Source organism: Leucopleurus acutus (genome assembly GCF_964270905.1).
Source record: "Leucopleurus acutus genome assembly, chromosome: 2".
Lineage (NCBI taxonomy): Eukaryota > Metazoa > Chordata > Mammalia > Artiodactyla > Delphinidae > Leucopleurus > Leucopleurus acutus.
In genome coordinates this window covers 150,767,996-150,793,277 of record NC_139143.1, presented here as the reverse complement: position 1 = coordinate 150,793,277, position 25,282 = coordinate 150,767,996, and the positions used below count along the sequence as shown (strand labels likewise).

The 25,282-nt window shown below is 35.6% G+C and overlaps 1 protein-coding gene across 1 annotated transcript in view; it reads right to left on the bottom strand.

The window, feature by feature from the left end:
* Window positions 1-25,282, bottom strand: part of EPS15 (epidermal growth factor receptor pathway substrate 15) — a 160,191-nt gene that overhangs the window by 103,003 nt on the left and 31,906 nt on the right. Inside the window, exons 2-8 of the mRNA XM_082834099.1 lie at window positions 23,473-23,514; window positions 20,155-20,244; window positions 19,203-19,250; window positions 15,187-15,282; window positions 13,193-13,258; window positions 11,908-12,033; window positions 9,412-9,471 (exon numbers count right to left, since the gene is read on the bottom strand). Coding sequence (XP_082690225.1) covers window positions 9,412-9,471; window positions 11,908-12,033; window positions 13,193-13,258; window positions 15,187-15,282; window positions 19,203-19,250; window positions 20,155-20,244; window positions 23,473-23,514 — 528 coding nt within the window. The remainder of the gene's footprint in view (window positions 1-9,411; window positions 9,472-11,907; window positions 12,034-13,192; window positions 13,259-15,186; window positions 15,283-19,202; window positions 19,251-20,154; window positions 20,245-23,472; window positions 23,515-25,282) is intronic.

Genomic DNA, 25,282 nt, shown 5'->3' with positions numbered 1-25,282 from the left:
TCTACCCAGCAAGGCTCTTTTTCAGATTTGATGGAGAAATCAAAAGCTTTACAGACAAGCGAAAGCTAAAAGAATTCAGCACCACCAAACCAGCTTTATGAAAAATGCTAAAGGAACTTCTCTAGGTGGAAAAGAAAAGGTCAAAATGAGAAACAAGAAGATTACGAAATGGGAAAGCTCACTGGTTAAAGCAAACCTACAGTAAAGGTAGGAAATCATCCACACACAAATATGATATCTAAAACAAAAATTGCGAGAAGAGGAGAATACAAAAGCAGGATATCTGAAATGCACTTGAAATAAAAAGATCAGCAACTTAAAACAATCATGGAAATATATATAGACTGCTATACCGAATCCTCATGGTAACCACAAACCAAAAATCTATAATAGATATACACACATGTAAGAAAAAAGGAATCCAAGCACAACACTAAGGAAGGTCATCAAATCACAAGAGAGATGAGAACAAAAGAGGAAAGGCAGAAAAAAGACCTACAAAGACAAACCCAAAACAATTAACAAAATGGCAGTAAGAACATACATATCAATAATTACCTTAAATGAAAATGGATTAAAAGCTCCAACCAAAAGACAAAGATTGGCTGAATGGATACAAAAACAAGACCCAAATATATGCTATCTACAAGAGACCCACTTCAGATCTACAGACACATACAGACTGAAAGTGAGAGGATAAAAAAAGTTATTTCCTGTAAATGGGAATCAGAGGAAAGCCGGAGCAGCCATACTCAAATCAGACAAAATAGACTTCAAAATAAAGAATGTTACAAGAGACAAGGAAGGACACCACATAATGATCAAGGGATCAATCCAAGAAGATACAACAATTATAAATATATATGCACCCAACACAGAAGCACCTCAATACATAAGGCAACTGCTAACAGCTATAAAAGAGGAAATCAACAGTAACACAATAACAATATAAAAGAGGAAATCAACAGTAACACAAACAACAGTAACACAATAGACCAGATAGATTTAATTGATATTTATAGGACATTCCATCCAAAAACAGCAGATTAAGATTTCTTCTCAAGTGCGCATGGAACATTCTCCAGGATAGATCGCATGCTGGGCTACAAAGCAAGCCTCGGTAAATTTAAGAAAACTGAAATTGTATCAAGCATCTTTCCAATCACAACCCTATGAGATTAGAAATCAACTACAAGAAAAAAACTGCAAAAAACACAAACACATGGAGGCTAAACAGTATGCTACTAAACAACCAACGGATCACTGAAGAAGACAAAGAGGAAATAAAAAAATATCTAGAGACAAATGAAAATGAAAACATGACGATCTAAAACCTAACAGATGCAGCAAAGGCAGTCCTATGAGAGAAGTCTACAGCAATACAAGCTTACCTCAGGAAACAAGAAAAATCTCAAGTAAACAACCTAACCTTACAGCTAAAGCAACTAGAGAAATCAGAACAAACAAAATGCAAAGTTAGTAGAAGGAAAGAAATCATAAAGATCAGAGCAGAAATAGAGACCAAAAGAAAAAAAAAAAGATCAACAGAACTAAAACCTAGTTCTTTGAAAACATAAACAAAATTGATAAAACTTTAGCCAGACTCATCAAGAAAAAAAGGAACAGGGCACAAATCAATAAAATTAGAAATGAAACAAGACAAATTACAACAGGCAACACAGAAATACAAAGGACCATAAAAGACTACTACAAGCAAATATATGCCAATAAAATGGACAACCTAGAAGAAATGGACAAATTCTTAGAAAGGTACAATCTCCGAAGACTGAACCAGGAAGAAGTAGAAAATATGAACAGACCAAATACAAGCACTGAAATTGAATCTGTGATTGAAAAACTCCCAACAAAGTCCAAGACCAGATAGCTTCATAGGTGAATGCTATCAAAAAAAAATTCAAAGAAGAGTTAAGACCTATCCTTCTGAAACTATTCGAAAAAATTGCAGAGGAAGGAACACTTCCAATCTCATTCTTTGAGACCACCATCACCCTGATACCTAAACCAGATGAAGATACCACAAAAATAGAAAATTACAGGACTTGCCTTGTGGTCCAGTGGGTAAGACTCCATGCTCCCAATGCAGGGGGCCCAGGTTCGATCCCTGGTCAGGGAACTAGATCCCGCATGCATGCTACAACTAAGAGTTCGCATGCAGTAACTAAGAAGTCTGCATGCTGCAAATAAGAGTCCGCATGCCACAACTAAGAGTCCGCATGCCACAACTAAGAAGCCCGCATGCTGCAATGAAAATCCCACATTCTGCAACTAAGACCTGGAGCAGCCAAAATAATAAATAAATAATAAAAGAAAATTACAGGCCAATATCACTGATGAACACAAAAATCCTCAACAAAATACTATTAAACCAAATCCAATGATACATTAAAAGGATCATATATCATGATGAAGTGGGATTTATCCCAGGGATGCAAGGATTTTTCAATATACACAAATCAATCAGTGTGATACACCACATTAACAAACAGAAGACTAAAAACCATATGATCAGCTTAATAGATGCCAAAATAGCTTTTGACAAAATTCAACATCCATTTATGATAAAAACTCTCCAGAAAGTGGGCATAGCAGGGACCTACCTCAACATAATAAAGGCCATATATGACAACTTCACAGGCAACATCACACTCAATGGTGAAAAGCTGAAAGCATTTCCTCTAAGATCAGGAAAAAGACAAGGATGTCCACTCTCACCACTGTTATTCAACACAGTTTTGGAAGTCCTAGCCACAGCAATAAGAAAAGAAAAAGAAATAAAAGGAATTCATACTGGAAAAGAAGTAGTAAAACTGTCACTGTTTGCAGATGACATGATATCATACATATCATACATTTATCATAGAAAAATCCTAAAGACACTACCAGAAAACTACTACAGCTCATCAATGAATTCAGTAAAGGCGCAGGATACAAAGTTAATACTCAGGAATCCATTGCATTTCTGTACACTAACAAAGAAAGGTTAGAAAGAGAAATTAAGTAAACAATTCCATTTACTATTGCATCCAAAAGAATAAAATACCAGGAATAAACCTACTTAAGGAGGCAAAAAACCTGTAATCCAAAAACTGTAAGTATCTGATGAAAGAAATCAAAGATGACACAAATAAATGGAAAGATATACCATGTTCTTGGATTGGAAGAATCAATATTGTTAAAATGACTATACTACCCAAGGCAATCTACAGATTCAATGCAATCCCTATCAAATCACCAAAGGCATTTTTAACAGAACTAGAACAAAAAATTTTTTTAATTTATATGGAAATACAAAAGACCCCGAATAGCCAAAGCAATCTTGAGAAAGAAAAACGGAGCTGGAGGAACCAGGCTCCCTGAGTTTAGACTATACAACAAAGCTACAGCAATCAAAACAGTATGGTACTGGCACAAAATCAGAAATATAGATCAATGGAACAGGGTAGAAAGCCCAGAAATAAACCCATACACATACGGTCAGCTAATCTACAACAAAGGAGGCAAGAATACGCAATGGAGAAAAGACAGTCTCTTCAATAAGTGGTGCTGGGAAAACTGGACATCTACAAATAAAAGAAAGAAATTAAAACAATCTCAGGACTTCCCTGGTGGCCCAGTGGTAAAGAATCCACCTTCCAAGGCAGGGGACACAGGTTCGATTCTTGGTTGGGGACCAAGATCCCACATGCCGCAGGGCAATTAAGCACACGCACCACAACTACTGAGCTCATGTGCCTCAACAAGAGAGCCTGCATGCTGCAAACTACAGAGCCCACGCACTCTGAAGCCCGCACGCCACTAGAGAGAGAAAACCCACACACCACAACCAGAAAAAAGCCCACAGGCTGCAACTAGAGAGAAGCCCACACACAACTAGAGAGAAGCCCACGTGCTGCAATGACAACCCGACACAGACATAAATAAATTAATTAATTAAATTTTTAAAAAAATCAGAACATTCTCTAACACCATACCATACACAAAGATAAACTCAAAATGGATTAAAGAACTAAATGTAAGACCTGAAACCATAAAACTCCTAGGGGAAAACATAGGCAGAACACTCTGACATAAATTGCAGCAGTATCTTGTTGGATCCGTCTTCTGGAGTAATGGAAATAAAAACAAAAATAAACAAATGGGACCTAATGAAACTTAAAAGCTTTTGCATAGCAAAGGAAACCAGAAACAAAACAAAAAGACAACCTATGGAATAGGAGAAAATATTTGCAAACAATGTGACCAACAAGGGATTAATCTCTAAAATATACAAACAGTTCATATAGCTCAATATCAAAGAAAAAACAACCCAATCAGAAAATGAGTAGAAGACATAAATAGACATTTCTCCAAAGAAGACATACAAATGGCCAAAAGGCACATTTAAAGATGCTCAACATCGCTACTTATTAGAGAAATGCAAATGAAAACTACAATGAGGTATCACTTTACACTGGGCGTATTGGCCAACAACAAAAAGTCTACAAATAAAAAATGCTGGAGAGGGTGTGGAAAAAAAGGAACCCTCCTACACTGTTTGTGGAAATGTAAACTGGTACAGCCATTACAGAGAACAGTATGGAGGTTCCTTAAAAACTAAAAATAGAGCTACCATATGATCATACAATCCCACTACTGGGCACATATCTGGAGAAAAACATAATTTGAAAAGCTGAGTGCACCCCAATGTTCACTGCAGCACTATTTAAAATAGCCAAGACATGGAAGCAACCTAAGTGTCTACTGACAGATGAATGGATAAGGAAGATGTGGTGTACATATACAATGGAATATTATTCAGCCATAAAAAAGAATGGAATAAGTCCATTTTCAGTGACACAGATGGACCTAGAGATTATCATACTAAATGAAGTAAGTAAGACAAAGACAAATACCATATGATATCACTTATATCTGGAATCTAAAAAAATGATACAAATGAATGTATTTACAAAACAGAAAAGACTCACAGACATAGAAAACAAACTTATGGTTACCAAAAGTGGGGGTATAAATTAGGAGTTTTAATTAGGATTAAAATATACGTACTACTATATATAAAATAGATAACCAACAAGAACCTACTGTATAGCATAGGGAACTATGTTCAATATCTTGTAATAACCTATAATGGAAGAGAATGTTGAAAAAGAATATATATATTTATATATATATGTATAACTGAATCACATTGCTGTACACCTGAAACTAACACAACATTGTAAATCAACTAGATTTCAATAAAAAATTCTTTTTTAATATTTACTTATTTATTTGGCTGTGCCAGGTCTTAGCTGCGGCCCATGGGATCTTCATTGCCAGTGTGGGATCTCCGTTGCGGCATGCAGGATCTTTAGTTGTGGCGTGTGGGATCTTTAGTTGCGGCATGCAAACTCTTAGTTGTGGCATGTAGGATTTAGTTCCCTGACCAGGGATCGAACCCAGGCCCCCTGCATTGGGAGCATGGAGTCTTAGCCACTGGACCACCAGGGAAATCCCTCAATAAAAATTTTTTTAAAAATAAAATATAATAAACACAGAGCAGATACTGGGTCTTTAAAACAAACATAAAGCACCATTTTATCTAAAAGAAAATGGGGGGACTTCCCTGGTGGTCCAGTGCTTAAGACTCCATGCTCACAATGCAGGGGGCCCAATTCCTGGTCAGGAAACTAGATCCCACATGCCACAACGAAGAGTTCACATGCCACAACGAAGAGTTCACATGCCATAACTAAAGATCTCACATGTCACAACTAAAAAGATCCCACATGCCGCAACTAAGAGCCCACGTGCCACAACTAAAGATCCCACGTGCCGCAACAAAGACCACACATGCAGCAATGAAGATCCCATGTGCTGCAACTAAGACCCAGTGCAGCCAAATAAATAAATAAATATTAAAAGAAAATGGGTTAAGAGGACTTCCCTGGTGGTCCAGTAGTTAAGAATCCACCTGCCGATGCAGGGGACGCAGGTTCAATCCCACTAAGATCCCACATGCCATGGGACAACTAAGCTCACATGCCACGACAACTAAGTCCATGCACTCTAGAGCTCATGTGCCACAACTAGAGAGCCCACATGCCACAACTACTGAGCCTGCGTGCTCTGGCACCTGCGCGCCACAACTAGAGAGCCCATGAGTGCAACTACTGAGTCCACGTGCCACAACTAGAGAGAAGTCCACGTACTGGAACAAAGAGCCCGAGCACCACAATGAGAGACTCCGCATGCCACAATGAAGATCCCGCATGCTTAAACTAAGACCCCACAAGCCAAATAAATAAATAAATATTTTTTAAACAGGTAAGAATTTTAGAGTTAAATCTTAAGCATAAATACTCTCATGTTCAATAGTTTTGATTATGTAAATACATAACAAGTAAGGAAAAAATACTACCTTATACTTCAACAAACCAAAAATTGGCAAGTATAAATTGTCATAATCCAAAAGAACTGATCATATGAATAAGTACATTATCTTTACTTATTTAGGAACATAATTTAAAATGTTTATAGAGTTTAGTTAATCTACTGTTGAAAAAGCATTTAAAAAATTACTTCAATTTGCAAAGGAACCCTTAAAATTCAGTTTTTAAAAATACTGATGCTAAATAAAGATCAGTGACTTGCAGGCTCAGGTACATTGGCTCTGTTGTAGTAATTAAAATTTTTTTAAATAGTATGGACTATATTGCCTCAGTCACGAAAGTAAAAAGATGGAAAAAGATTTATCAGGCAAATTCTACCAGAAGAATGCTAGTGAGACTATTAATACTGACAAAAGGAAATTAAATTAAAATTGACAAAGGAAATCCTAGAACCAAAAGAATTAAATTAACTGAGTAAAATCTAGAATTTTAGTTACAAAAAATGTTCTAAAATCTTCTGAGGTTGGGAGGTGAAGGAGAAAGAAGTGAAAATAATCTAAAGGTCTTATTTTACTTGAATGAGGGCTAACAATCTTTTTTTCAAATACTGGAGCAATAAGTATGGTAAGTACAAGGAAGGGTGTATTAACCATTAATGGAACAGACATTATAACAGAATTTCCAAATTGATTAGAGGGGGGAAATGAATGAATCACAACTTGATAACTAGCAACAATAAGGAAGAGGAAAAAAGAGAAAATAATAATGTAAAATAAATAGGATCTGGTAGGGGGAATAAAATCAATACACAGCTCATTATCTTAAAAGACAAAAACTGTCAAATTAGGTAAAAAATTAAAATTGGCAGTGACATTTTTAAGAGATACATTTCAAGCATTAGAAACATCAAGTAATCCAAATAAAAAGAGAGCAGAAGCAGTATTAATATAACACAAGCTGGAATTCAAAATTAAAGGCACTAAGCAGGATAAAGTTGGAAAAAATTTCTGAGGAATGCACACAGAAGGAAATCAAACGTGGCAAAATGGTTAAAATTAGTAAATCTAGGAGAAGGTATATGGATGTTCATTAATTTTTTAAGTAGTAATTTCCTACAAATGTGTGTTTATTCTTTAATTATTCTTTTAATGAAAATTTACTTTCATTACAAAAGAAAAAAAAGTTGCCTAGGAGAAGGCTTCAGGGCATAAGGTAAACTGTGTTTACTCACTTACCTCAGGAAATACTACTGTTTTACCAAATGAAGATAATGCTATTGTCTACCTAGCTTAACTATGCTTATACAAATGCTCCTTTGAAATTTTTAATTTTTGTCTTTATAAGGAAAAAATTTTCTGTTTCTGTATATATTTTTTCAAATGTGATAAGATGTGTTCTGCCTATTTTGTTTCATTCCTCGGATATAAATAGAATAAAATTTATGAAAGGGGAAAAAGAAGAAAACTAAGGACAAAGAGAAACTGAAGTGTAGTCAATAAAATCAGTATAATGGATTTACAGAAGTCTAATATCTTCTGAACAGAAATGTTGACATATCCAGGAAACACATGTACAAACAGGTTGCAACCTTGGCAACAAAGAAAACCTTAACAAAATTTTAAAGACCACATTCACCAGCCAAAATCTAATCAAGCTGAAAGTATATACAAAGGTAACAAAAACCAAACAAACTTAACTACTTTGAAATTAAAAAGCATATTCCTAAACAGATGACCAAGGAAAATTTAAAAATTATCTAAAAAGGAGTGAAAAGAACACTGTACCAATATCTATGGAATCCAGCTAAATCTGTATTTAGAGGAAAATACGTCCTTTAAATGTTTTCCATATTAAAGATGATAAAAAACAAAGGGACTTAGTACTTTTCTTCAGAAATTTTTTAAAAAGTAAATCAAAACAAACTGGAAAGAAGGAATTAAGATAAAAGTGGAAAAGAATGAAACAGAAAGTCAAAACATAATAGAAAAGATAAATAAATCCAAAAGATGGCTCTTTTAAAAGATCAATAGGCCAGAAAAAATCCAATTAAACAAAGAATGAGAAGAAGCAAAAATACATACGATTTGGAAACAGAAAGGAACCCAACCATAAACCCAGAAGAGATTAAAGAATACTGCAAATCTGTGGCAAATCTGAAAGTCAAAGCAATAGACAAGTTCTTAGCAAAATAGAGAAAATTTGAAAAGATTAATTTCCAAATAAGAGATTCAAGGGGGGATTAGAGATTTACAGTTCATGAGTTCACAGCAGAGTTTTTTTGTTTGTTTTTTGTTTTTTGTTTTTTTGCTGTACGCAGGCCTCTCACTGTTATGGTCTCTCTCGTTGCAGAGCACACACTCTGGACGCGCAGGCTCAGCAGCCATGGCTCACAGGCCCAGCCGCTCTGCGGCATGTGGGATCTTCCCGGACCGGGGCACGAACCCGTGGCCCCTGCATCCGCAGGCGGACTCTCAACCACTGCGCCACCAGGAAAGCCCCCACAGCAGAGTTTTATCTAACCTTTAAGGAAGCCATGAAAACAACTCTATGTGGAATTAACTAACCAGTTACTAAGGATAACATGTCTTCAGACAAGATGTCAAAACTTTCTCTGCCTTCATAAATGACGTGAAACTATTATGTTATTCATCTTTTCCTTTAATCAAATAAATGTGAAAATTCAGGGATATATTTGAAGTAAAGTTATTCCACAGCAGAAGTAGGTACTGAGATGCCTGGTCACGTTGAGATTCAAAAGATTATACTCAGCATCTTTAGAGTACATTATCCAAAGCAGGTATTCTTATGTACCTTAAAGTCAAATAAAATGAAGATGGCAAAAACATTCATTATCCATTTGTTTAATAATATTTATTGAATACCTATAAATTCTAGGTAAATACAGTCATACAATCAATTTTAAGAGAAATGTAGTTTACCTCTAAAGATAAAAAGGGGAAATTTTCACTTGAGAAAACCATTAAGATGTTTAAGATTTCGAAAGCATTATGTTACTTACAACTGCAAACTCATCTCTGTCAAGCATTCCATCATGGTCAATATCACTCAACTCCCAAACCTTAAAAAGAAAAGAATTAGGAAAGATTAACATTCTTTCATTTCACGCGCTAACTGTATACATCCAATACCTAAATGGAGGAAAAAGTTTTGCCTAAACATTATAACATCTATTTCTCTGAGAAATTTCAATTATGCTGACCATTTTATTAAATCACTATTACATGCTATATTAACATTACTGTAAAAAGAAATAATAATTCTTAATACCAAGTATTTTTAAACAGAAATTCCTTTGCAAATTTTTAAAGAAAATATTTTGTTCCTCTCAAGTAAGAAAACAATTATGTAACAAAGTACTTTAAACAACTATAATGCTTTTTCAAAAACAACATCTCAGTCAATTCATGCAACAACTCCATGTGGTACCATAAAACCTGTTTTAGACCTGAGACTGCATGAATTATCTAGGATCATACAACTATTATTAAGTAACAGAATCAGTTTTCAATGTGAAGACTTCCAACCAAGTCCATTATTGTTTTCCCTATAATACAGAACCTCTAATCATCTGAAATAAGTGTCCAATGAACACTGTATTATTAATCATTAGCCAACTAATGTCCAGGGCATACAAAATAAATATAAAATCTAAAAGGCCCTGGTATATTTGGTCTAACTCTAGAGTAGAATCCATAGCTTTAGACCAGCTATAAACTATGTTAAATCCTTGAAATGAAGGTATTAAAGATATTCAACAAAATTTTACTTGGGACAGGAAGAGAAGGTATACTGGTAAGAGACAGGAGTGAAAATAAGCAAGTGCCTGGTCACTGAATGCCTTGGAGTTTAGACTTTTTCCTAAATGCAATGGGAAGCTACATAAGAGGGTAACTTTCAAGTAAAAAATAACAAGATTATATTTATAGTTTAGAAATCTCACACAGATCACACAATAGAAAAATAATTAATGAAAAACAATATTAGAAAACAGCTTTTAAATTAATATTTATTGAGTACCTAAACTATACAACACTGATCCAGTAGTACTGGTGTTGTGGTGGCAAGTCGTTATCATCAGGATCATGGCAGCTAGCGTTCAAAGAGTATGTACCAAGCACTGTGCTAGGTACTTTATATACATTATCACATTTAATTTGTATAACCCTACAAACTGGGAACCAGGCTAATTTTAAAGATTAGAAAACTGAGACATGGTTTTCTAATGATTTGCCCAAGGTCATACAGTTAAGAAATAGTGTAACCAGGATTTGACCCCATGTAGTCTGACTAAGCAAGGAATTAAAGAAAGGACTAGAGGTTTAATGAGAGTAGATAAGGTTTGAAATATAAAGAAGGGTATTGAGAAATCATGATGGAAACAGCACAAGAGTGGCTGCAGTATGGAAAACCCAGCTGAAGATCATGAAATTATGATGACACCAATCTTACTAGACTTTCTCAGTAGTCTGAATGCAATCAGAGAGAAGGCAGATAATTAGCTTCATGCAAGGTTGGATTTTCACCAGGCAGAAGAAAAGTTAGAAAACACAGCAAAGGAAGCTAAGGATACTGACATGAAACAGTGGACCAAAAAAATCCAGGACGGATGAGGAAAAAGTAAATTCAAAAGATGGGGAAAATAAAAGAGTCTGATTTAAAGGTCTTGATGAGGCTGGGCTTCCTGGTGGCACAGTGGTTAAGAATCTGCCTGCCAATGCAGGGGACACGGGTTCGAGCCCTGGTCCTGGAAGATCCCACATGCCACAGAGCAACTAAGCCTGTGCGCCACAACTACTGAGCCTGCGCTCTAGAGCCCTTGAGCCACAACTACTGAGCCCATGTGCTGCAACTACTGAAGCCCGCATGCCTAGAGCCCGTGCTCCACAACAAGAGAAGCTACCGCAATGAGAAGCCCGTGCACTGCAATGAAGAGTAGACCCCGTTCATCACAACTAGAGAAAGCTTGCAAACAGCAGCGAAGACCCAACGCACCCGAAAATAAATAAATAAATATATTTTTTTAATTAATAAAAATAAAGAAATAAAGGTCTTGATGAGGTCAAAGAATTAGTCTTGCAAGTATCTAGGAAAGAAATCTAGAAAGACAAGAAGTTCTCTTCAGAGAGTAGAATTTATGATTTCAGAGATGAAACTATTGCTTTAACCAGGCTGTATGACACAGCCACAGAGTAAATGGCAGATGCAGAATACTGATGATCTCTGGAAATTAAATCAAGGAATTCGGAGGTCAGAGCATACAGCTCAAAGAAAAAAGGATCTACATAAAAGGATTATATATAGCTAATTTCAAACACTCATATGCTAGAGGGAATAACCAAAGAAAGAAAGAAACTGGCAATAATTTTATATATTAAGTTAAAACACAAAAAATTCTATAATACAACTTCAAAGTAAGATCTATGTGTTTTTAAGTGTTCCTGGTAGATACAAAATTAAAATACATAAAAGTTACATTTAGAATTTAATATCTTACTCTTCCAAGAATATCCACAGGTAACTTAGAGTTGAGCAACACTGGTTTCACTTTATCACCAGACAGAAATCCGTTCACTGGGCTTAAACTATCAAAAATTGCATCATATTTGGCCTTATCTTCAGACTATAATACAAAGAAGATCAAAGTTAAATAATGGTGAAAGGAATTTAACTGCATTTTTAAAAATTGAGTCCTCAAAGAATAGACAACATTTTTAAAACTATCATTTAAAAAGCATTTTTCACTTTCATCAAAATATATTATAGTAAATAATAATTTAAAAGTTACTCCACTCAAAAGTCTAGAATCCCCTCCATCCCTTTTGTAGCTGGAATACTATCTTTGCCCTTCTACTGTTAGGTTAAAATCAAAAGATTTTAGTGATCAGAGGGCTTTGAGAAGAGCATCTAGTCCAACCCTCTCACTCAAACAGATCCAAAGCAAAACAGTAACTTTTATAAGAACACACAGCTAGTTAGTGACATTCTATGACTTTCTAAACATGGTATTTAGTTACATTTCAAACTCAAACAAATTAAAAAAAAAAAAAAAAAAGGAAATCATTGCCACAGAAATAGACATCAAGTTTCCCCCATTTTTCCCAAAGCAAGATTTCTTTTTATCAATAACAAGGTATTTTCTAAAATCCCAGAAAGTTATTTGTATAACATAAGAAACTATTGTTCATGATTTTCCAAGTCAAGGCCAGATCCTTACACTTTTTAAAGTTAATAGCATACAAGCAGACACAGCCATACAAACCAAAATGGTTTTCTGACAAAACTGTACACATCTATTACAGGTTATCCGATCTGCTATATTCTATTTTAAAATTACGATTTTTAAAATTTGATAAGATAGCTATAACCATTTTGGTGCCTCCAAATAACTGTAATGCAAAATACCCATTTTAGAAAAAGATTTCATAAAGAAGTGTTTTAGAGCCATAAAGAGAATTAATTAAGTAGAACTTTTCAAACAAGAAATAGTACCAGTGGGGTAAACTACCTATTCATCAAATATTTTAGTTAATACAAGATTATGAGATCATCATTTTTAGTTTACACTATAACAGAAATGAGATTAAGCCAATACTAACTGTCATAAAATGACTGACAGAGCTGCAACATCCCTCAAGCAATTTCTAGTACCAGTATTTCCTCCACAGTAAAAAATGAAAGTCTAATGCAGACTGCAATATATTTTGGAAGTAGGGGGAAAGGACTATGTAGGTAGGAAGTAAAGTGAAGTAAAAGAGAGAACAGTTACAAAGTTTACTTACTTTTACAGCCCATGGGAGCTCAGCTGCAGAAGTTCTGCTGATTAGCAAAGGACTACTGGTATCATGCTAAAAAGGAAAATATAGCACATGAAGGGCTATATCACATCAATAAACAATGAGAAGAAAATAATCTTTGGATTTAAAAATACTCGGACAAAATGTTGGATCTCAATGCACAAAGGACACTATTTTACATTAACTCTATTAGACCTTCATCTAAGTACAAATGAAACAAAAACTGAGTAAGCTGAGTTACTGGAGCTAACTAAATGACTAAATGACTGTGGAGCACTAACTAAAATATGTAAGTCTTATAGAAGAAATCCTATTACAACTGAAATCAAGATAAAGATATCTGAATGTAACAAAAATATTTATGGCCCTGTTAACTGATCACTTTTTCCCTACACTATTTAAGGAAAGCTGACTGGAACAAGAACTCAATTTAAGATTTCTAAGTTAGAAGTACATGAACCTATCAACACCATGTCCCAGTTATTATGTTTATTTGCTTGTAGAGACAGATGAATATGTTTGAAAATTTTTTATAATAGTATAGTTAGGCAACAAATCCCTAAATTAACCCTCTGACTCCACAACTAAACTTCAAAGTACAGAAATTCTCAAAACTGAAGTTAAATTCATAATACTCAGACAAAATACTAAAATACTGAATTTAAAAACAAGCAAGAAGAGCCGTGAAACTTCTGAAAAAAAGCAGTAGGGTGGGAAGGACTAGCCCTATCAGATATAAATTACCAAATATGATAATTGAAACAATGTGAGATCAGCATATGGATAAACAGATCAATGGGTATGAACAGAAAAAATCCAGAAAAAAACCAAAATACATATGAGAATTCAGCACATGATTGAGGCGGCATTTCAAATCGGTATGGAAAAGATTGATTATTCAATAAACTGTATTAAGTCTAAAAGGTAGCCGTCTTGAAGAAACATAAATTTGAATCCATACGCATACCTTACGTCAGGACTAATGTAAATGTGAACAAAGAAACCATTAAAAAACTTAAATCCTAATAATTCATTTACATTAAAAACAATGACTTCTTTACGGGGAAAAAAAATCACCACAAAGACCACAAAGTCAAAAGACAAATGGCAAACTGGGAGAAAATATTTGCAACTCATATAGACAAAGAACTGTTTCCCTAATATATAAAAAGCCTCTAGAATTCAATAAGACAAACAACCAAAGAAAAATGGACAAAGGTTTCAAACAGACATTTCACATAAAGGCAATGTAAATGGCTCATAAGCATGAGAAAAACTACTCAACTTCACTCCATAAAACCAAAAGGACGAATTAAAACTACCCATTTGTCACCTATCAAATTGACAAGGACCAAAAGTTTGACAACAGTATGTTAGCAGAAGTACACTCAACCAGTTGTTGGTGGGACTGTGAACTAATACAACCACTATGGAAGACAAGTAGATATTATATGTGAAAATTACAATGCACAAACTTTTGAAACAGCAATTCCACTTCTGAGAAGTTACACATATATTTCTGCACATGCAAAGTGACACAGATTCAAGGTTATTATTCATTGCAGCATGTTTTAAATAATAAAAGACTGGAAGCAAGCTAAAAGCCTACCAATAGGAAGTTAAATAAATTAAGGTAAACAGAAGCACGGAAATACTATCCAGCTGTAAAAAAGAATGAGGAAGCTTTTATGTAAAGATCTCCAAAACATATCAAGTTATTTAAAAAGGCATAGAATCATGTGTATAGTATGCTACAATTAATGTAAACTGAGGATATAGGTATTTATATGTCTTTATATACACATAAAATAACTGGAAGATACACAAGAAACTAATAACAGCAGTGGCCATAAGAAAGAAAATCGGGTAGCTGAGTGATAGGGGTTGAGGGAAAAATTTTTTAATATAGTAAATTTTAATTTTCAAATCATGTGGTATCATTTTTAAAAATACAATTTAAATTTAAAAGCACTTCTTACAAATCTTGGTGGAGGAACAGCCAGGTTCAAACTACTCAGTGAAACCTCCAATCCATTCTGGGCACATGCCACAAGACGCAAAGCAACAAAGAATTCCTGAGAAAGAAAAGTATGAATGTTAAGAGCATTATCTACCCATTCATCCATCCATCCATCTATCTACACACATACCTTTAATCTGAAAATACAAAACAGTTCACAACTACTCCAAGATTTTTATGTTGCAGCGAATATAACGGCACATTTGCTTGAAAAACTTGCTCTAGGGCTTCCCTGGTGGCGCAGTGGTTGACAGTCCGCCTGCCGATGCAGGGGACATGGGTTCGTGCCCCGGTCCGGGAAGGTCCCACATGCCGCGGAGCGGCTAGACCCGTGAGCCGTGGCCGCTGAGCCTGCGTGTCCAGAGCCTGTGCTCCGCAATGGGAGAGGCCACAACAGTGAGAGGCCCGCGTACAGCAAAAAAAACCCACAAAAAACACTTGCTCTAAAATCAAGAAGAGATCTATGTACAAAGATATTCCTAATATTATAAATAGCAAAAAATATTAATATAAATGGGAAAATAATTAAATATACTGATAAATATATATATTTGGAAATATACCAAAATTAATAATCATGTTTCAAAGAATATTTAAAGACATTAAATGATTTTTATAATTTAAGTGAGAAAAAGAATCTTGAAAAAAAGTCTAGAAGAAAATAGCACCTAGAAGAAAATAAATAAAACGTTATCAAAAGGCCATCTCTGGATTTAAGATTATAAATTTTAACACTAGACCAATCATTCAAGTAACTCAGTCACTGTTATTCCAGAAAAGCTACAAAGAATAACTATGCAACATCTAAAACAATTATATAACTGCTTGACTTCAAAATATTTGTAAATCTCTCCCAAAGGTCCTTGGGTTTTTGGCATTTGAAGCCTCGGTCCAAAATTTAATTAGTGGAATGACACTGAAGCAACTTGTTTTCAGCTGTTCTGAGTTAAACATAACAAAACCCTTTACTCCAGTTATGATTACTTGCAACTTGTCAATACTCCAGTACAGTTGCTGATGAAATCAACCCTTTACTGCTGTACCGCTGTTCTGTTCTCACCTACTCAATACTTTCTTCTTTCTACTCAATACTTTCTTCTTACTCAATACTTAACCTATTCCTAGAAACTTACACGTTGTCTGTTTATACAATACCTTGCCTTCACTAATAAATTTCTTGAAAAAATGCTATTTCAAGATCACCCCTTCTTTTTTCATTCACCACACAAGCTTCTATGCCATCTGATTTTAACTCCTACCATTAGCTAGAGAAACAACTGCCTATGTCACAAATAAACTCCTAGCTACCAAATACAGGACTCTAAAATAAATTTTTTTTTAAAAAGCTTCATCCTACTTGTTCTTTTATTTTTTAATTTTTTTTTTAAATTTATTTATTTTTGGCTGCACTGGGTCTTCATTGCTGTGCGTGGGCTTTCTCTAGTTGCGGCGAGCAGGGGCTACTCTTCATTGCGGTGCACGGGCTTCTCATTGCAGTGTCTTCTCTTGCTGCAGAGCACGGGCTATAGGCGCACAGGCTTCAGTAGTTGTGGCGCGTGGGCTCAGTAGTTGTGTCACATGGGCTCAGTAGTTTTGGCTCCCAGGCTCTAGAGTGCAGGCTCCGTAGTTGTGGCACACGGGCTTAGTTGCTCCACAGCATGTGGGCTCTTCCTGGACCAGGGCTCGAACCCATGTCCCCTGCATTGGCAGGCAGATTCTTAACCACTTTGCCACCAGGGAAACACCCCCTACCTGTTCTTTTGGCAGCCTGGACTGTATGATCCTCCCTGATGCTCTCCTCTACCGGCATAGTTTCATAAAGCTCTCCTAGTTCTCCTCTGACCTTTCAAGTATCTTTTGCTGAAATCAATGTCTCCTACTATCCTTTAAATGCTGAACTCTAAATAACCCTTTTTCTCTTCTCATTCTAATGAGAGTCAATTACTCTTAGGTAATCAGGTCCACTCCCATAGTATGGATGGGCTCTGAAGTGAAATAGTATTGCACTGAATTCTAGTTCTGCTACTGGTTGTGAGGCCTTGGGCAAGTTTAAAAAAACTCTTTAAAAGGGGGGCTAATATCTACCTTGCAATGTATTATAAGGATCAAAATTAAAACCACACTATAGGAAGAAAACACTATCATTTTTGGCACATAGAAACTCAGTAAGTATTGGTTTATTTTCTTAATTTCATATGTTAATTAAAAAATCTATTCCTCCAATGCAAACATCAAAGTTTATAACTGCAAATCCATAAATCCAGCCACCTGGATATAACAAAGAACTCAAACTAAACATCCAAAGTCTAGGAACAGCAGTGAAGAATTTATTTTACTGTAAGTTCATGAAGATAAGGACCACATCCTGTCACGTTCACCTCTGTATTGCCAAAACCTGGCTCAAAACAGGTACTCAACAAATATTTGCTGACTGAGTACAGAGCACCCTGGATGCCCATGCGAATTTAGTTTTCCAATGTCTCCAATGTACCAAGCTGGCCCTTCTGCCCAGGGGTCCAATGGGGACCACAATCTAACCTTGGAATCTTAAATAAGAGACTGGGTATTCTGACCCCCTCATCTAATTTTTCCCATCCCTTTTCTGAGTTAGCTTCAGCTATCCCCATAGGGAAAATTAGCTTTGAGTAGTAGTGCTCAGCCAATGTATTAGCATGTAGCAAGCTTTGAATTTAATCCTATAGAACTCTGAAATCCATCCCCAACAAGCAGAACTTTAAAGTTCTCTGATGGTGTCCAATGCCCACAACCACTTTCACATATTTCTGGTCTAAGGTTTACTTCAGGCTTGTAAACCATTTTTGGGTTTATATGTCAGAGATAAGACCTAGACCAGAATACACTGTACTCAGGTTTGATTAGCCAAGAGCTTCCCTTCAAATACACAATACCATCTTAACACATGAATAATAAAATCCACTTTTGGACTTCCCTGGTAGCGCAGTGGTTAAGAATCTGCCTGCCAATGCAATGCAAGGGACACGGGTTAAAGCCCTGGTCCAGGAAGACCCATATGCCACGGAGCAACTGAGCCCGTGCGCCACAACTACCGAGCCTGCACTCTAGAGCCCGCGAGCCACAACTACTGAGCCCGCGTGCCACAACTACTGAAGACCGTGTGCCTAGAGTCCGTGCTCCACAAGAGAAGCCAATGCAATGAGATGCCTGTGCACCGCAATGAAGAGTAGCCCCTGCTCGCCACAACTAGAGAAAGCCCGCACACAGCAACGAAGATCCAACACAGCCATAAATAAATAAATAAATAAATAAATTTAAAGAACAGTAATAAAATAAAATCCACTTTTATTTATAACCCTGTACACATAAGAAACTTAATAAGATACAAAGAGCAAAGTCTCCCTGAATAACTAAGAAAAATAAATCCCATGTTATTGTTTGAATGTGTCCCCCCAAATTCATATATTGAAATTCAAAATCCCAAAAATAATAGTAGAGCCATTAGGAGGTAGAGCCTCTGGAAAGTGCATAAACCATCAGGATGGAGCCCTCATGAATGGGATAAGTGCCTTACAAAAAAGCATTCAGAGAAATCGCCAGCACATTCTGCCATGTAAGAATAAAGAAGAAGTCTGCAACCTAGAAGAAAGCTCTCACTAGAACCATGCTGGCACCCTATCTAAGACTTCCAGCCTCCAGAATTGTGAAAAATAAATTTATGCTGTTTACAAGCCAACCAGTTTGTGATATTTCGTTACAGCAGCCCAAACAGACTACAACACTCCAGGAGAACTAAATGTCACCAAACTAACACTAACCTTTGGGAATTAGGTATTTTAATGCCTACTGATTGGAAATATTTTCACTGTTCTAACACTTGCCCTTGCAAAACCCTCATTTTGGTAAAAACCAATTTTTAGTTTAAAAATACAAAAAATTGCTGGCTATTTTTTATTCTGAATTACTCAAAAATTTTTCATGTCAATCTCTGAATCTTACTTGTTTGTTCAGGATACCTTTGCCATCTGTGTCAGCTAAATCCCAGATCTGAAATTTAGAAAAAAAAAAAGTATCAATCTATATTTTAACAAAAATCACCTTAAAGATAAATTAAATCCCTGCAATTTACAACCTCATGCTCTTTGGTAGTCAGATTTAAGAATCACAGAATTAAAAGTGGAAAGAAACCTTAAAGATCACTTAGTGCAACCCTACACAAAGATACTAAGGTCCAGTGAGGTTAAGTGACTTACTCAAGAACATCCAAGGCATCAGGGAAAGAACTGCAGACCATATTCTAACTTCCAGTCCAATGACTTTTTTATTAACCCAGATTCCAACTCCAAGTCCAATACTCTTTTCTACTAGAACATGCTACCTTGATTTTAGATCCTTATTAAGATGATATTCTTTCTTATGGGTAAGCTGAAATAGTTAATGTTTATTTGTGAATAATTAAATTATTAATAATGATTATTGTTCAGGGTTTGAATACATATCAATATCATATATAAGGATTTGTAAGGAGATCAAGCCAAGAGAGGGACTGTTCCACCTCTTTGTGCTCCTTCCTAAGCCTCTCATCCCCTACTCTATTTACCACATATTAAACATAGAGACAGTTCTAATAGAGGAAGTAGGGAAAGAGCCAATTCTGAGTGGGTGGCAAGGTTCCCAGTCTGCATTGTTTCTCCCCACATCACTCAAATGTACTATTACTTCCTCATTTCATCCTACTAAAAAGTAATTTGTTTTCTAAAAATCTGAAAAACACCTTATTTTTCAAGAGGGTAAATCACTACACCAGAAATTCCCTCCACTGCATTACTGTAACTGCTTCCATGACAGTTCTAACTTCTAAGTTTTGTAATGGTTATCTTTCTGAATTTGCACCCAATTTATCTACACTAATAAATATTCATTATATCTAGTTACAATGAACAAATACTACCTTTCCAAGTATCAGGTCTGGAAGTCCTGATTTTTTCAGGAATACAGCAGCATCAGAAGCCAATACCCTTCCAGTATTGCCTGTATCAACCTGAAAAGATACAAACCATAAGCTGACAACAAACATAAAGACAAAATTATGATTATTTACCTGCCTTTCTCCCTGTAATTTGGGAACTGACTTTTTCAAAAAGGGAACAGGAATCCTTTGACTAACAAAGGCCATGGAATATTGGAGACCCATATGAGAAGAGTACCATCTAGAAAGCACTGTCAATCTACAAAGTGTTTTTTTATCATGCCCATTACACACATGATAAAACTGAAGCTCAGGGAATTCCCTGGCAGTCCAGTGGCTAGGACTCAGTGCTTTCACTGCCAGGGCCCAGGTTCAATCTCTGGTCAGGGAACATAGATCCCACAAGCTACAGAGTGCAGCCAAATTAAAAAACAAAAACAAACAAGAACACACACAAAAAAAACCCTGAAGCTCAGAGGAAGTAGAACAGATTAGTGGAGTCATAACATTAATACATGTCTTCTGATTCCAAGTCTTCTATAGCTGCCATTTAAATTCCAATAAACTTAAATGGCAAAAGAGGAAAAGGGCAATAGTTCCTGGAGAGGTCTTCTGATAAATGGGAATAGCTGCACAGTTATCTGTTTTTTTTTCAAATATCTTTAAATAATTAACTTCTGCTTTTATACTTACTCTTAAGAAACTGCAACACTTTTTTTAAAAATCAAAGCAATATCAGTTCTAAAACCAGCAGTGACTGCATTATAAACTTAAAGAAATTTTAAAAACTGCTAAGTTCCTAAAGCACGTTAAGGGAAACACATCATTTTAACTGATGGGGACTTTCCTTTAAGATAGAATGAGGTCACCAAGAACAAAAAAAACAGTTCAAAAAAAATAACGACTCTCACTTCCGTAGAGATTTCCTAAAGTTATATTTGTAAAAGTGAAAAGTAAATTTTTAAAAGTCATGGGAATAGTAACATGATACGAGGATATTTGTGAGCTAGCTGTTTTTCCACTTTAGTTAAAAGATTGTTTGCTAAAACATATACAAAGCATTCCAGACAGACCAATCCCAGCAAAGAAGCAAAAGAGAAATACTTTCTTTCAAGTGCTAGAACATGGGATAAATCAGGCACTCAGCAAAAAGGAAAGAATTGCTCAATCCAAATTTGGGGTAACAAGGAGGTACAGAAAGGGTTGGGAACTCTGCCTCTAGAATTCTCCACAACTCCTTTTCTTTGCCTACCCCTTGACCAGGGTGGGATAAAAAAGGAACAACTACCCCCCCATAGCCTAGAAACAGAGGCACTGAGGAGAAAGGGAAACCCAGATTAAGCTCTTATGACATATTTATGTAGTGTATTCCAATAAATAATTTTACTATCTTCCATTCTTTTGGTTATTATAATAATTAAACACAGCCATTTAGTCTTTGTCATCTACAGGCAGTTTCTGTTGTACTCTGATGCCTGCCTAAAGGCTCTGCCATAAGCTAAAGGCCACAATCTGTGTTGTTAACAAAGAAAGACAGTCTCAGAGCCTCATGGAAAGTACGATACCACATACTCTGAACTATTAACACTTCAAAATGTAGACTTTTGGATAAAGACTTCTGGGCTGACATCACTTAGACAACTTTCAGACTGTACTGGTAGACCAAGTCAAAATTCCAGGACTGCATTCTGGAAGTAGATATATCTCTTGAAAGCAGACTCCTGACCCAAGAGGCAGGGAAACAAGAATTAAATACACAGGGCTGAATGAAGTGTTAAGGAAAATTGAATTACGATTATTTACGTGGAATATTGTTGGTATTTTTACTATTCTATTTTCTGATGGATATGTGGAAAAGCACTTTCTTACTCTATATCCATCCCTCAATTTAGTAGGCTCTGCTTTTGTAAACTGAATGAAATAGTTTTCAATGGTATTTGATTCTCACTGACCCTTCAGAAATCAAAAACAAATCCTTTAACTGAATGTCCTTACTTTGTATGGCCATATAGTTATCAAACAAGTTAAATAACAATTTATTCTCCTTTTTATCAGGTTATAGTTGAGTAAACCAATTGTACAAAAACAAGGCCATATTTGAGAATGATTCTCTTTCATTCAGATAGAACAAGCCGCTATTAAGGATCAGGGATTGCCTTTATGTACAACCAATGTCTACAAAGACCCCACAAGAAGACTGGCCTGCAACATGGTTTGTAAGATCCCAGTCACTCAAGCAGTAAAGCAAGGTCACTTAGCAGGCTAGAAAACTTAGCAGCCATGGGAAACCTCAAGATGAGGTAAATGCACTCAAATTTATACTGCATGTGAAATATGAAGAAGACAATTTCTAAAGTTTGGATCCTAGCCTTAAAACAGAAGAATAAATAACAGAGGCTTTAAAAAGTACAATCTGAGATTCCTTAGAAATTTCAAGCAGAAATTAATCAGCTGGCCTTAGAAGTTGTTAAATAGTAAGTGTATGGCTCTAGATTTGCAAGTCACACAAGGAGACCTATAGTGGTTCATTAACACTTGCTGCAATATGTAGATTACCCAGTTTATTTGTATAAGGAGACCAGCCTTTTCTGTAATTATGATCACAAGGTGAAGAGATTATCAAGAAAAATGATCTGATATTTGGAAATGGGCAAATAAGACTGTCTACACTTTCAGGAGATTAGATAATCTGATCTATGGTTAGCACCTTTGACTTTCTATCAACTCGGCTACTTTACACTCTGTAGGGGTAGAGGTTAAATTATATAAACCTGGTAGCAATGCAAATGATTCCTATCCATACCAATGAAATTAATTTTCTCTGATAGAGAATATAAATCTCTGTAACTCATATTCCCATTTTTACATCTCACTGGTTCTCCCAATAATTAATGAGTTGAAAAAAATCCTTGACACACGTTCATTTTATATATTTGTATGAGTCATGGTTTTAACTTCATGAAAATTAAACTTTAATAAGTCTTAAAAACAACATAAAAGTCATTTCTATTTAGCTTATAAATTAATTTGGATGTTTATATCTGGATGAATATATCTAATGCCACATGGATTTTTAAGATAGATATTTAAGACAATTAAGTGTTTGGGCTTAATTATCTTTCCTTCATTTTTCTGGGAGCTTGTTAAAAGCATTAATCAAAGCAGGAGATTAAAGCACAAGAAAATGAAAACAAGAAATGTCAAATTTATTCAGCTGGATGGTAATCTGCATATATACAATCAGGAGTTGAAAGTATATTTTATGTTCAATCTAAGAAGACAAAGAAACAAACATCTTACCTGTCTATAGTATTTTTCATATAGAGGATTCCCACTTGATAACTAAAATAAATAAATAATTAGAAATTAAATGCTATTCAATGACTTCTATTAATATATTTGCATTCATCCAACAGATATATGAAATAAAGATAAATACGATTAAAATATCCTTGATTTCAAAAAGTTTGGCATTGTTTCTTTCTGGGGGCAGGAAGGGAAATTGAATAAAGGCAGCCACATGGATTACCAATAATCAGGCAGACAAGAAATAAAACAAGAATTTTAAAATTATTTTTGACATCAGAACTCTTTTCCTCATGTAAAATTTTACTCAGAAACCCAACATATAACAAATTAGGGGTGAAATGATTTGGCTAAAGACGAACTGAAAAGCCCAAAGCCTTAAGCATTCATCCTCTACCCCAGTGCCCAAGGTACCTATGAATACAATTCAAAAACCACTTCAGTAAAATAATCAAATGAATACACAAACTCATGAACAAAAAGATGATATCGATATCAGTTCTGAAATGCTTGCAGGAAGGGAGTGCTATTCAATTCATACCACAGTTCAAAGGGTTCCTTGGTCAGCTGATGAACAGATATATTATCTCATCTGAAAGGCAGCTTAGGAGTATCGATGTTTGAAGGCTCAGGTTCACCTGTACATGAATGTGAAGAGTGTTCTGGAACCAGGAAGGAAGTCCAGGAAGGCTTCATAGGGTTGACATCAGTACAGAAATTTGAGGTGTAAGGGAGAAGGGGAGAGGGTGATTCTATACAAAGGTAACAGCATGCAAAAATGCATGCAATCAACAGAAATCTCAGTTATGTTTGAAGAGAATAGTAAGGAGTTCTGAATGGTGATAAGGATTACAGATAAGATTATAAAGTGTTATAGAAGACAACTTGTTCAACTGCCATGCTAAAAGTAAAGAAAACAAGGATGGAAAAGGGGACAGATTCAACAGCCATTAACTACCCAGTTGTTTGGTCAAACACCAGTCTACATGTTACTATAAAGGTATTTTTTTAAGATGTGGTTAACATTTAAAGCCATAAACTTTGAGTAAAGCAGATTATCCTCTATAATGTGGGTAGGCCTCATCCAGCCAGTTGAAAGCCCTAAGACAGAAATGACTGAGATCCCCCAAAGAAAGAAGGAATTCTGCCTCCAAAACACCTTCAGACTCAGCTGCAACATCAACTCTTCCCTAGGTCTCCAGCCTGCCCTGAGGATTCAGGACTTGCCAGCCTCCACAATCACATGAGCCAATTCCTTAAAATTAATCAATCAGTGTGTGTGTGTGTCTGTCCTGCTGGTTCTGTTTTTCTGGAGAACCCTAATACGCCTAGTCTTAGAGAGGTCCAAGCTTTTAAATGGCGGAGACTGGACTTAAATGCAGGACTGTCTCACTCTAAGCTCCATCCTCTTTCACATTACCATGCTGTTTCCCATATGCCCTGGTTTGCTCAGGACAGTACAATCTGTTGTCTCAGCATCCCATCCAGTTTACCACTTGTCTCAGATTTCTCACTTTCTTAAATGAACTATTTTTTATTAATCACTACACTAAAATAAACCAGGATGAATTTAGTACACCTCTACTATATACATCTAACTTCTGGCCAAGCTAGTAGTGTCTAAGTGCTCTAACCACTGAACTAGTGATGAAATTGTAAAGAGGACTAACGATAATTCCACTTTTTTCCTGACTCTTTACAGATAAAGCATAACTAAAACCTTTTCAAGGACACCATGCAAAAGACTCAGTGAAAAGTATCCTCAGACACAAGCAACCATGGACAGGTAACTCCTTACATCCGT